Source organism: Engraulis encrasicolus, chromosome 17 (assembly GCF_034702125.1).
Source record: "Engraulis encrasicolus isolate BLACKSEA-1 chromosome 17, IST_EnEncr_1.0, whole genome shotgun sequence".
Taxonomy (NCBI): Eukaryota; Metazoa; Chordata; class Actinopteri; order Clupeiformes; family Engraulidae; genus Engraulis; species Engraulis encrasicolus.
The window spans coordinates 12,119,761-12,132,316 of NC_085873.1; the positions used below are offsets into that span (position 1 = coordinate 12,119,761).

Here is a 12,556-nt window from a genome sequence, read left to right on the forward strand (position 1 = left end):
AGAGAGAGAGAGAGAGAGAGAGACAGAGACAGAGACAGAGACAGAGAGATAGAGAGTGTCAATAAGAGCAATGGGAGATAGAAAGTACAAGACGGACAAAAGACAAACAAAACATGCAAGATAGCGAGAGAGAGAGAGAGAGAGAGAGAGAGAGCGAGAGAGAGAGAGAGAGAGAGAGAGAGAGAGAGAGAGAGCAGAGAAAGTAGAGAGAGAAAGTAGAGGGGGGGAAAGAAACAGGAAAGAGAGGGTGTTATGGGAGGTAAAAGAAAGCGGGAGACACAGGAAGACAGAAGAGAGGAGAAACATTAATCTTGAGGAGGTAAATGCAGTATGCAGGGCTTACATAATTACAATATGCAAATCATACAAGACAGGGAGGTGAAAGTCCACCACTGCCATTCTCAATGTGACACAGCACTTCACAGCACAAAGAGTGCACTGCACATGCCGAAATTGCATTTATGCCTCAACCATGCAAGCGGGCAATGCGGTGAGACTGTGCCATACTCAGGGTACCACAGGCATTGGGGAGGGTTGGGGAGAGCACTAGTTAATTACTCCCCCAACCGACCTGAGGAGTTGGGAATTTATACATATATGGTTTTTATTCTTCTCAGGAAATATTTAAAAATTGATTTGTTGACTTCAAGAGAAAAATCTTAAAACACAAGCCCAGCTCCAGTTGCCCATATACCACTGGTAATATTTATTTAAAAAACAAAAGGCTTTAGATAGCGTTCTAAAAAATAATTTTATAAAAATAAAAAAGACCGATCAAAAACCCTTGGGCCTACTGTTTTTTGCATTTTTGGCATCACATCCCGTTTTTAAAAATCCAGACAGAGTGAATGCAGTCATCTCCACAACAGAGGCCAAGGTATCTGTACGATGAAACTTTATGAAAAGACTTGTCCTCAACTAACCCTTCAATTGAGTCTTGGTTGTTTAATTTCATTTTCTGAAATGTATTGTAAATATGGTCTTTGCTATTGATGCAGCAAAAAAGGTGTCCATCAATCTCTTCTTATACATCAACTCTTATCTCTTCTCTGTTTTTATTATGTTTTCACTGTACAGTAGCCGTTATAAATAATGTCCTTTGATAAAATGTCAGAAACATTTGCTGGCCAGACACCAAATATTCTCCAACCAAAACACATGTATCAACAGTGCAGCAGAGCCCAGGCAGGGCAACAACAAAAGTAAACTTAAATTCTAACTGACGAAAAGAAAACATGATAAAGGAGATCGAGAGACACAGACAGGAAGTGACAGGAGAAAGGGAAAGAAGAATAACAAGAGGAGAGAAGCAGAGAAAAAGTTAGGGCTAAACTGAAGTACTAAAAACTTATTGCATCTCATCCATCTTTGTGTTTATCTTCAGTGAGAGATAAGAAAAAGAAGAGAAAGCGAGGGAGGAAAGGAAATGGAATGAGAGATGAGAGGAACGGCAGATTCGTATCTGGGCAGACTCATATATCAGGGAAGCTGACCTGTACCTACTCCCCATCAAAGATGGATTAACAGGCTAGATATGGCTGCAGCCTAGGGGCCCCCACTGGCGAAAAATGAAAGACTGCAGAATTGTCACAAGATGCAATACTGAAAAATGCACTTGTCGTGTTGAGTACAGTTTTGATTAATAATCTTTCATACAGTTGGTAGACTTATCATCCTTAATACCTAGCTCGCAATTCTGACACTGTCTATGTAAATATAGCGCAAAATTTCCTTCCATGGGGACCTACAGCAACCTGTGGCCTAGGGGCCCCAGGCCATCTTAATCCGGCCCTACTCCCCACATACTGTATATATCGAGAGACAGACAGAGAGACAGGGAGAAAGGGGTACATTCAAAGATAGAAAAGCAGAAACAGAAATGGACAGAATGAGAGGAATGAAGAAAGAGAGATGGACAGAATGAGAGAAATGAAGAAATTAAATGAGAGAAAGGGGAAGCAAGGTATGAAAGGCCAGGGCAGACTCATCACATCAGGGGAGCTGACCTGGAACTGGTAGTCGTCCCCAAAGAGAGATGGACAGAAAGAGAGGAATGAAGAAATGAAAGGAGAGAGAGAGAGAGAGAGAGAGCGAGAGAGAGCGAGAGAGAGCGAGAGAGAGCGAGAGAGAGCGAGAGAGAGAGAACAGGAACACATCAGGGGAACTGGGTAGACTCTATGGCATGTTGTCTGTGTATGTGTGCACTCTAAGTATCCCTGTGCTAATGTACTTAAAAAAAACTAACCCTACTTGGCATCTGCACTCACTGTTTTGAATATTTCCTGAGCTATTTGTATCTGCAAGTGTAGGCTATGTGCATGTCCTCGATTCTAAGTCTCTTTGGTTAAAAAGAGTCTGCTAAATGCAATGTAATGTAATGTAATGAGCTGACCTGGAACTGGTAGTCCTCCCCGATGCCTTCCAGTTTCTTCTTGTTGTCAAAGATGGTCTCTCTTATACTGTGCATCTCAGAACACAGAGAGATCGCCTCATCCACCTGCAGGTGTGGACAGATGGAGAGAGAGAGAGAGAGAGAGAGAGAGAGAGAGAGAGAGAGAGAGAGAGAGACAGAGAGAGAGGATGGACAGATTAGGGATGGATCGATGGAAAGAGACACAGTATGGATAGAAGGATGTGCACATTGACCAATGGACAGACGGAGAGAAAGATATGAACCAATGGATGGATGGATGGATGGATGGATGGATGGATGGATGGATGGATGGATGGATGGATGGATGGATGGATGGAAAAAGAATGGTAGGTGGTTAGATGGATGAGGGGTAGAGAGGATGGAGATATGATGCATGGATAGATGGAGACAAAACAGGTGGAGACTCAATTTTCAATTCAGAAATTTTACTTAAACATGTGATGAATACTACTAAGTCAACAATTACACATTAGTAAGGCAACGATGAACAGTAGTGTGTCTATAATAACATAACTGCCTTCATAACGGAAGCCCCTTTTCTAATTGGCTGATGGGGTGACCAATAATTCCGTGAGACTGGTCAAGTGTCTAACTTAGACGCGCGTAGCATCTTTGTTTGGAATGCCGACGCTATCTAAGGGATACCGTTGTAAGAATCATATTATCTAATGGAAAATTAAATCATCACACTGATGTTAGGCGCATACAAGTTGTGCACGTCCAATAGAGAAGCGTACAAGTTGCTCACTAGCTTCTGGTGCAGTTGGTATGGTTCCTACAACTTTACAGACAGTAGAAGATTTTTAAAAAATACTCTATCCTAACGGCAGACAAGTGGGATGTCCATTCTTACAGGGATAACTGCCTTCGAGGTCAACCAGTTCCACAAGGTTAATGTCTGCCAAAGGGCACTTTGTCTCCATGCTGCGCACATCGCCAGAGTTCTAACCACATCAGCCGCGAACCCTTACATACATACCTGACCCTTCAGATATGCCTCCACTCTAATGGAGGTATACCAGCAGCTGGTTTGTCACAATTGTATCATTTGCATGATATTGAATATGTGAATGTATATTCTCCAAACCTCTTGTACCTATACTTGATAATAGATACATGAACTGAATAATGATTTCAAGACGGCTAACTTTCAGCATGGCAGCTTTCACATTTTCATTAATTAATAATGATTAATTTACCTTTTTCATTAATTTACACATTTCCATTAATCAATAATGATAATTTTGACCTACACCAAGGAGATTATGTGCTCGTCTGAGTTTGTTGGTGTTCGAGGGTGTCTCTCAGAGTGCTTTTCTAGTTCATTAATAATACCATTTGATTAACCCAAGGTCTCAGCCTCACCTCATCCAGAATCTTCTGTCCATTCTGCAGTCTGCTGATAAGCGCCTGGATGACTCTAAACTGGGGCTTCACATCCTCAGCCTGGTCAGACCTGCAAACAAACGCGCACACGACCATGCACGCACACACACACGCACGCACACACGCACGCACGCACACACGCACGCACGCACGCACGCACGCACGCACGCACGCACGCACGCACGCACGCACGCACGCACGCACGCACGCACGCACGCACGCACGCACACACACACAGACACACAGACACACAGACACACACACGTTAGCCCTACAGGTTAACGAAACAACACACCATCTGTCTCTCTCACACACATGCCCACACGCACAACATTCATCTCATAAAGAGATTGCAGCTCACAGCTTTACTCATCCGAATTGCCTGCTTGGTATACCACTGGCCAATTGCAAGTCTGCCTTCATGTAGCCATTAATGATAAGACGCATACATACTGTAATTGAGCCCAAAGGGCTTGTTAGAATCAATGTAAACATGCCTGGCAATGACTGCTGTTGTAGGCTCCATATACCATACATACAGCCAAGCAAAATGGCATTTTATTTTATCAGGTCTCTGTAGTCTTACTTTCTAGGTTCTGTAAAACACAATCATCCTATATTCATTTGATTTCATAAGCAAATAGGATATTTTTAGCTTCCGTGCTTCCGTGGGGCCAAGGCCATTGTGATCACAACTCAAGGATGTATTAGGGATTTCATTTAAGCGATACTGTACCATTTCTGCCAATTTTCAAATTTAAATAATTGAGTTTTACCTTTCTTCTGTTCCCTCAGCCATTCTATGGTCATGCTACTTCTAGTTACAAGCGAGCAATTATCATTGAATCGTCTGGGTCCAGCTGTCTGCTAAAAAATAAAATAAAATGTGCACTGCCAGACTCTCCAGTACTTCCAGCTGTTGAAAGTTAAAACTCAATCAATTAACTCGGGGGGGGGAACTTATTCCCAGACATGGTACAGCATCACTTGAAATCTAAAGAGAGGTGTTACATGTTTAATGGGGGAAAACTGCAAATTATGCGCCAAAGGAGACAGAGTCACACTGAGAGCTAATGGCATGTAATGTAGGGCAACTTGAATACACCACAATGCCTTTTCACAGTTTCATGCTTCAGCCCCTTTGGGGTCCACTCCGCGCTACATAGCAACACAACAGCGAGCCACAGGAAGCTTTTGAAAAGCCCAGCGGTAAAAAGGGAAAGGACGTCATCAGCATAGAAACAACAGTTTTAACTTTTTTTAACGGCTTTCTGCATTGGAATTCTCTAACTTTTCATCCACTATTGTGTTATTGACATGCACGTCTATACTGGAGATAAAGTGGATTTCAACATCATTGAATGTGCGTACATACAGTACATACGGTATGTACATTGTGCGCAGTGACAATGAAAGGAATTCTATTTGACAGGCTAGAAGCCCTTGAGCACCATCTCCACTTTACGGATACAGTGTACTGACTATGTGTTCTTGTACTGCACTGCTGACAAGATGCATAGATGCACTAGATGACTGCTGTAAACCAAAAGAACCTTCAAATAAAAGCACTGTGGACCCGCGTCATGGTTCGGACTAGGTTATTTCCTGATCATTACCAATCTGTCTTTATCCATCTCCATCATTACCCATCTCCCCTCTCTCTTTTCCTGTCTGCACTCCACTGTCCTGTCAAACAACAGAGGCAAAAAACCCTAAAAAATATATATTTTTAAAATATCAATCTAGACTGGCCAAAGACCATCCGACAGTGTTGTATAGAGTCGCAAGTAAGCAGTTTGAGGGTGGTCTACTCACTCTGGCTGCTCAGCCACAGGGTTATTATTATCCGCATCTGTGCCCTGGCCTGGGTCCGTGGCCGCGTCCGGGTCCGTATGTGGGTCCGTTTGGGGTTGGAGGCGGTTGATCACCAGCGTGCCCAGGATCATGCCCAGGTTGGTGCGCCCCACCCCCACCTGGCAGCTGAAGAGGAGGGCCGGCAGGGGCCTGGAGGGGTCGCGTCGCTGGGACAGGCTGGGGGTTGCCTGGCAAATGACAACAATAAAAACAGTATAGCATTAATAAACATTTTAGTAATAACAGTAACAGAATAGAAAGCCTTTATTGTGTCTCTTTGCAAGTAAAGCTTCACCACAAGGTGATAATAATAGTAAAAAACTACTAGTAAAGAGGAGGGTCTGGAGGAGTCACAACACTGGGAAAGGCTGGGGATCTGCTAAAGAATAGAATAGAATAGAATAGAATAGAATAGAATAGAATAGAATAGAATAGAATAGAATAGAATAGGCATGGGAATGGGGGGAAATTGAAAAGAGGATACAATATTAAGTAATAGTAATGGTAATAATAGTGTATAAGTAAAAGTAAAAGTAATCGTATTAAAAGAGATGTTGATGGAGGCAAATAAGTGGAGGAAACAACCGAGTTATATTGAATAGCAGTAATCAGAAAAGCTGCAATAGTACAAACCCCAACTCCGATGAAGTTGGGACGTTTGGTAAACAGTGAATAAAATCAAAATGCTATCATTTTCAAAACATTCAATCTATTCATTAGATGGAGAATAGTGAAAAGACAACATATTAAGTGTTAAAACCGAGAAAAAATATTGTTTTGGGGGACATATGTACTCATTTCTAATTTGATAAATCCAACACGTCTCAAAAGAGTTGGGACGGGGACAATAAATGGCAGCAAATGTCGAGGAAGACTAAAAACAAAACAAAAGACAACACTTAACAGTTAAATACATTAACCGATGAGATGATTTTATATAAAAAACAGTGTTAATTCCTATCTTGGACATGATTTCACCAGCTTAAATGGTGGGTGTATTCCTTGTCATGTTTTGCAATGTTTTCCTTTCTGTAGTGCTTACAGTGTGACAGGTCTTGACCAAAAACCCACCATTTTATCACCTGCTGGTCCTTATGATGGAGCCAAACTGTTAAAACATAGTAGAGAATGCAATTTGACCTTACTATGTGGCAGTAATCGAAGATCTCCCTTCAAAATATAATGCATGAGTGGCTTTGCATGCTGTTTAAAACCCATTTATACCATTCAGCACTGTATTTAACTCTACAGATGAGTGAGAACATCTTAACCAATGCACTACTGCACCCGCATGCCATCATGGAGGCTGACTTTTGAAGCTAGCACTAACACAAGTTGGATGGTCCATTTTCACTGTAGCACAGGATGTGCCATGCTCTATTATTGTCAAAAAGAATGGACTTCTACAACTTCTGCTGACTTCTGTAAGCAAAGGACAGTTTCCCATGTCTTCTGGGTCTATTTCAAGTGAGCTCAGGTGCTTAGGAGAATGTTACACCCCTGTATCATTTGCACGCATTAAGCATTCTTAATATGGTCAATTTTCAATAGCTCTAGCACTCCAGGAATTAGAGTGAGACTACAGTCAATATATATTTCATGATGTCATGAACCTATACAATGATTTTATTCACAAAAATATGTCTTATATACACTCAATCGTGGTAAATCAAAGGGAATTCAAAAATGTATGTAATAACTATGGTAATTATTCCATTTGCATCTTTAATTCTGAGTGACTCAGCCTCTCTGTGATGATCTTATACCTGGACACGTATATTGTCCGTCAGTACAATTCATTTTGAAATGTTCTTCTTTGTTGTTTTATCTTATTTGGATGTTTACTAAATTTCACTGATCCCCGTCCCAACTCTTTTGAGACGTGTTGGATTTATCAAATTAGAAATGAGTACATATGTCCCCCGAAACAATATTTTTTCTTGGTTTTAACACTTAATATGTTGTCTTTTCACTATTCTCCATCTAATGAATAGATTGAATGTTTTGAAAATGATAGCATTTTGATTTTATTCACTGTTTACCAAACGTCCCAACTTCATCGGAGTTGGGGTTTGTAGTAAATAAAATAGTAAAAAATAGTAATCATAAGAAAGTTTAGAAGACGGTAGCCCGGAGGGGTCACAACGCTGGGAGAGGCTTGGGGTCTATTGCATGGAGATAGAATAGAATAGAGTAGAATAGAATAGAATAGAATAGAATAGAATAGAATAGAATAGAACAGACATGGAAATGGGGGGCATTTTATAGAGGATACTGTTTCAGCAAGAGTAACCATATTAAAAGAGATGGAGGTAGTCAAGGGTTGGCAGGGGTCTACAGGGGTCCCGACAATGGGAGAGGCTGGGTGTCCCCTGCATGGAGATAGAATAGAAGTCTTCCTTTGTGGTGGGGGGGATGAGAAATGAGCCTTCATCTCACCCACAGACACAGACACAGACACAGACACAGACACAGACACAGACACAGACAAATACACAGGCACAGACACAGACACAGGCACAGGCACAGGCACAGGCACAGGCACAGGCACAGACACAGACACAGGCACAGACACAGACACAGACACTGCAGTGCATCAAGAAATGAAGTCACTTCTTTCAACCCAGACACAGAGGGAGATAAACTGACAGATCGCCAGGGCCGTCAGTGAACATGCCACATCGATACATTTCTGAAAGTGCCTTGACCAAAGAAGGCATTCCAAGGCCCCATTTCCCCATTCTGATGAGCACATGCCTCACCAAAATAAGACGTGGCACACAAGAAGCCACAGACTCTAAAGAGGCGGAAAATATTGAAGAGAGGAGGAGAAGAGAGACAGCAACAGAGAGAGTAAGAGCACAAGAGTGTGTGTGTGTGTGTGTGTGTGAGTGTGAGTGTGAGTGTGAGTGTGAGTGTGAGTGTGAGTGTGAGTGTGAGTGTGAGTGTGAGTGTGAGTGTGAGTGTGAGTGAGTGAGTGAGTGAGTGAGTGAGTGAGTGAGTGAGTGAGTGAGTGAGTGAGTGAGTGAGTGAGTGAGTGAGTGAGTGAGTGAGTGAGTGAGTGAGTGAGTGAGTGAGAGAGAGAGAGAGAGAGAGAGAGAGAGAGAGAGAGATGGAAACATGGAGATTAGAAATATGGAAACATGGAGATTCATAGCTAGAGAGGGGGGTGCAAGTCTTTGCTTAACCCATGCATAGCTGGATAGTGCAACATTGACCCTACTAGCAGTATTAGCAGTATTAGAGAATGCAGTATTAGGATTTTATTAAAATGTTGGCATGTTAGAGAGCTGAATGAAAATGCTCTAATGCAAGCTGGGGGTCTTAGCTTTTAAATACAATTCATTTCATTTCTTTACGTGCTCCAGAGGCTGAGATATTTCGATTCCGCTAAACTGACAGTACCTTTTCCCAAAACTTGCTCAGCCATTTAGCAGACATTCCTTGCATGTGTTTTAGGCATAAATGGGTTTAAGCACACAAAAAAACGCAAGCTCAAGATCAAGCTCAAACAGAAACACATCTGTGATGGACACTGTGTCAATAAATTGTTTTTTATCTGCTACTGTGAGTCACTTTTATTCTGCTAAAGGAGCTGAGGTTCTATCGTGTAATCATGTCCAATATTTTTGTCAGCAGCTCCAAAGGTGGGATTAAACAGCGAGTTATTACGAGTTAAATGGTACCAATGTTAAAGCTCTATTCATAAGTTGCAGTAGTAAAAATGGTGATCTTATGGTGACACCATAAAGAAGTTCAAAACAACTGCGTGGACATGTACAACAACCCATATGTTCTTAAATTAGCACATCCAGGACAGACAAACACTGACACAAGACACAGACACAGACAGACACACAGACACAGACACAGACACAGACACAGACACAGACACACACACACACACACACAGCCACAGACACAGACACACACACACACACACACACACACACACACACACATACACACACATACACACACACACACACACACACAGACACAAATACACATGCAGTCGTGCACGCACGCACGCACGCACGGACGCATGATTTTTTTTTTTAAAGCATGGAACAGCAGGTGGTTGTGGCACCTGCAAGATTCCTAGATTTGAATTTAGCTGACAGAAGGTCTGATGAGACCAAAACATTGAAATATTTCAACAGGCTGTAAATTGCTTGCAACATGGTCTGTGAGCAGGATTCTTCTATCTGCTGATTTAAGACAGCACACCATACTGGAGCTAAGGGAACCAGTCTCCGTGTTCACACCTTCCTGCCAACCACCTCTGACGCTACACAGATGTTCTTGGACATTTTTAGCCGGTGAATAATTGCCTACTCTGCTCACACATGCTTGCTTCCTAGACAGGAGAAACTTAACTTTAAGCTTTAAACTAAACTTTAGTCAAGTCAAGTCAAGTTTTATTGTCAATTTCTTTACATGCACTGGTCATACAAATAATTTGAAATTGCGTTTCTTGCTCTCACCAGTAGACAGAGGTTTTGGACAAAGACCCAAAGAGATGTGCAAGCAGCGTTCCTGAAGGGTTCATTTGAGTCCATTACATTGTTTATTTACATTTTGTTTTGTGTCACACCGTGTCAAGTGTCACACTCCAAACATCATCCCAAAAGATATTATGGTGTTTGGTAAGGTGTCTGCTGATGTTGCATTCCTTTTGGGATGATATTTAGAATATGTGGCGATGTTCTTCAAAACAAAAATGTTAACAATCCATGCCTCCCATTTGAATGGCCAGGATCTCAGAAAAAGGCTGAGAAGTCAAGGGTAGCATGACCAACACATAGCATGTGGAAAGTGGCCAGAATTCTCCTTTGATATGCGTTGATGTTAAAAGCATCAAAAAGTTGACTCACCCTGAGGATATTCACGAAGGCATCAAAGTCCGCCTCAAGTGGTGCTCCTTCCACAGGTAAGGGCAGTCTGTGATACCTGCACACCAGACAACAGGCATTAATCGAAATTACTGTCTCATTAAAACTTTAATGTAGTTGTTAAAAGTGCAATTTTAACAAAATATGTGAAGAAGGGATGCCCATTTTAGAGGGGGATGATTTTTGACCATTTTCATTGTAGGGGGGATGTCATCCCCCCGCATCCCCCTACAACTCGAGCCTTGATTATATATACACAGTATATTTAATTGTTGCACTCCATTCCCTCATTTCAGAGTCATCATCCACATTTACATTTATTTCCAACCACTATGTTTTGTAAAATATTATCATCTCGCACTTCCAGCACATAAAATGTGCATGTTTCTTTATACTCTTCGTTTGGCCCCTTCACGAGTTGCCGTGATCTGGCCATCTACTGTTTCTTTGAAAAGTGATTTATAAATAAACTGACAAATTGAAAGCTACAAACACACACACCAGTCAGGCCAACTACTCACGACAATAAACAATGTTACTACAATGTTTATCTCAGCCACCCCCAGGAGGCAAAAAAAGCTACAACCACTTACAAGTTGGTCCAAATTGACAAATATTTGCAGCAAAAATGTTTTCAGCAGTAGGGAATGGTATGAAGCTGATCTGAATGGTAATACGCTTAGTTTAAAGATGAAGATGAACCACAACAATATCTGTGTGATTACATACAGTATGCTATATCCATTACAGTTTTCTGCATTTTTATTATAATGCAACAAAGATATCTTTGTAAATAGCAGGCGGGGAAAAAGGCTCATCCATGGTTTTTGAGTTGGTCTCCATGGTTTTAAGATGGCCGTCTTGCTGTGTCCGAGGATAAAGGGACAAAGGTTGGTCTGGAAACTAAACTACCCCGGAGAGACGTGGAAAGAAATGATAAGAGTGTTTCTCTGGAGGTTTGTTGACTACATAGTCAGAGTCCCAGGCATTCCTCTGCTGCTAGAATTGGCATATGGCACACATGGAAACAAGCGTGTGTGTGTGTGTGTGTGTGTGTGTGTGTGTGTGTGTGTGTGTGTGTGTGTGTGTGTGTGTGTGTGTGTGTGTGTGTGTGTGTGTGTGTGTGTGTGTGTGTGTGTGTGTGTGTGTGTGTGTGTAAGAGTAAGAGTAATTTATTTGTGTGTGTGTGTGTGTGTGTGTGTGCGCGTGTGTATGTGTGTGTGTGTGCGCGTGTGTGTGTGTGTGTGTGTGTGTGTGCGTGCGCTGTGTGTGTGTGTGTGTGTGTGTGTGTGTGTGTGTGATGTAGTCAAGACAGCGCCAAGATCACGTGAAATAAATCTTAAGACCGTTCTTAAGTACTACAACACTAGTGTGTGTGTGTGTGTGTGTGTGTGTGTGTGTGTGTGTGTGTGTGTAAGAGTAATTTATTTGTGTGTGTGTGTGTGTGTGTGAGAGTGTGTGTGTGTGTAAGAGTAATTTATTTGTGTGTGTGTGTGTGTGTGTGTGTGTGTGTGTGTGTGTGTGTGTGTGTGTGTGTGTGTGTGTGTGTGTGTGTGTGTGTGTGTGTGTGTGTGTGTGTGATGTAGTCAAGACAACGCCAAGACCACGTGAAATAAGTCTTAAGACCGTTCTGGAGTACTACAACACTAGTGTGTGTGTGTGTGTGTGTGTGTGTGTGTGTGTAAGAGTAATTTATTTGTGTGTGTGTGTGTGTGTGTGTGTGTGTGTGTGTGTGTGTGTGTGTGTGTGTGTGTGTGTGTGTGTCTGAGTGATGTAGTCAAGACAACGTCAAGACCACGTAAAATAAATCTTAAGACCGTTCCGGAGTACTACCACACTAGTGTGTGTGTGTGTGTGTGTGTGTGTGTGTGTGTGTGTGTGTGTGTGTGTGTGTGTGTGTGTGTGTGTGTGTGTGTGTGTGTGTATTTAGGCATGCCCATATGTGTGTGTGGCCTCTGACATCACAGGGGCATCACAAGCAGCTGTG

At 42.1% G+C, this 12,556-nt stretch overlaps 1 protein-coding gene across 2 annotated transcripts in view; it reads right to left on the reverse strand.

The window, feature by feature from the left end:
• pald1a (phosphatase domain containing paladin 1a) overlaps positions 1-12,556 on the reverse strand; it is a 167,567-nt gene that overhangs the window by 94,311 nt on the left and 60,700 nt on the right. For both annotated transcript variants that reach the window (XM_063221753.1, XM_063221754.1), the window contains exons 7-10: positions 10,552-10,627; positions 5,636-5,862; positions 3,800-3,890; positions 2,393-2,497 (exon numbers count right to left, since the gene is read on the reverse strand). In XM_063221753.1, coding sequence (XP_063077823.1) covers positions 2,393-2,497; positions 3,800-3,890; positions 5,636-5,862; positions 10,552-10,627 — 499 coding nt within the window. The remainder of the gene's footprint in view (positions 1-2,392; positions 2,498-3,799; positions 3,891-5,635; positions 5,863-10,551; positions 10,628-12,556) is intronic.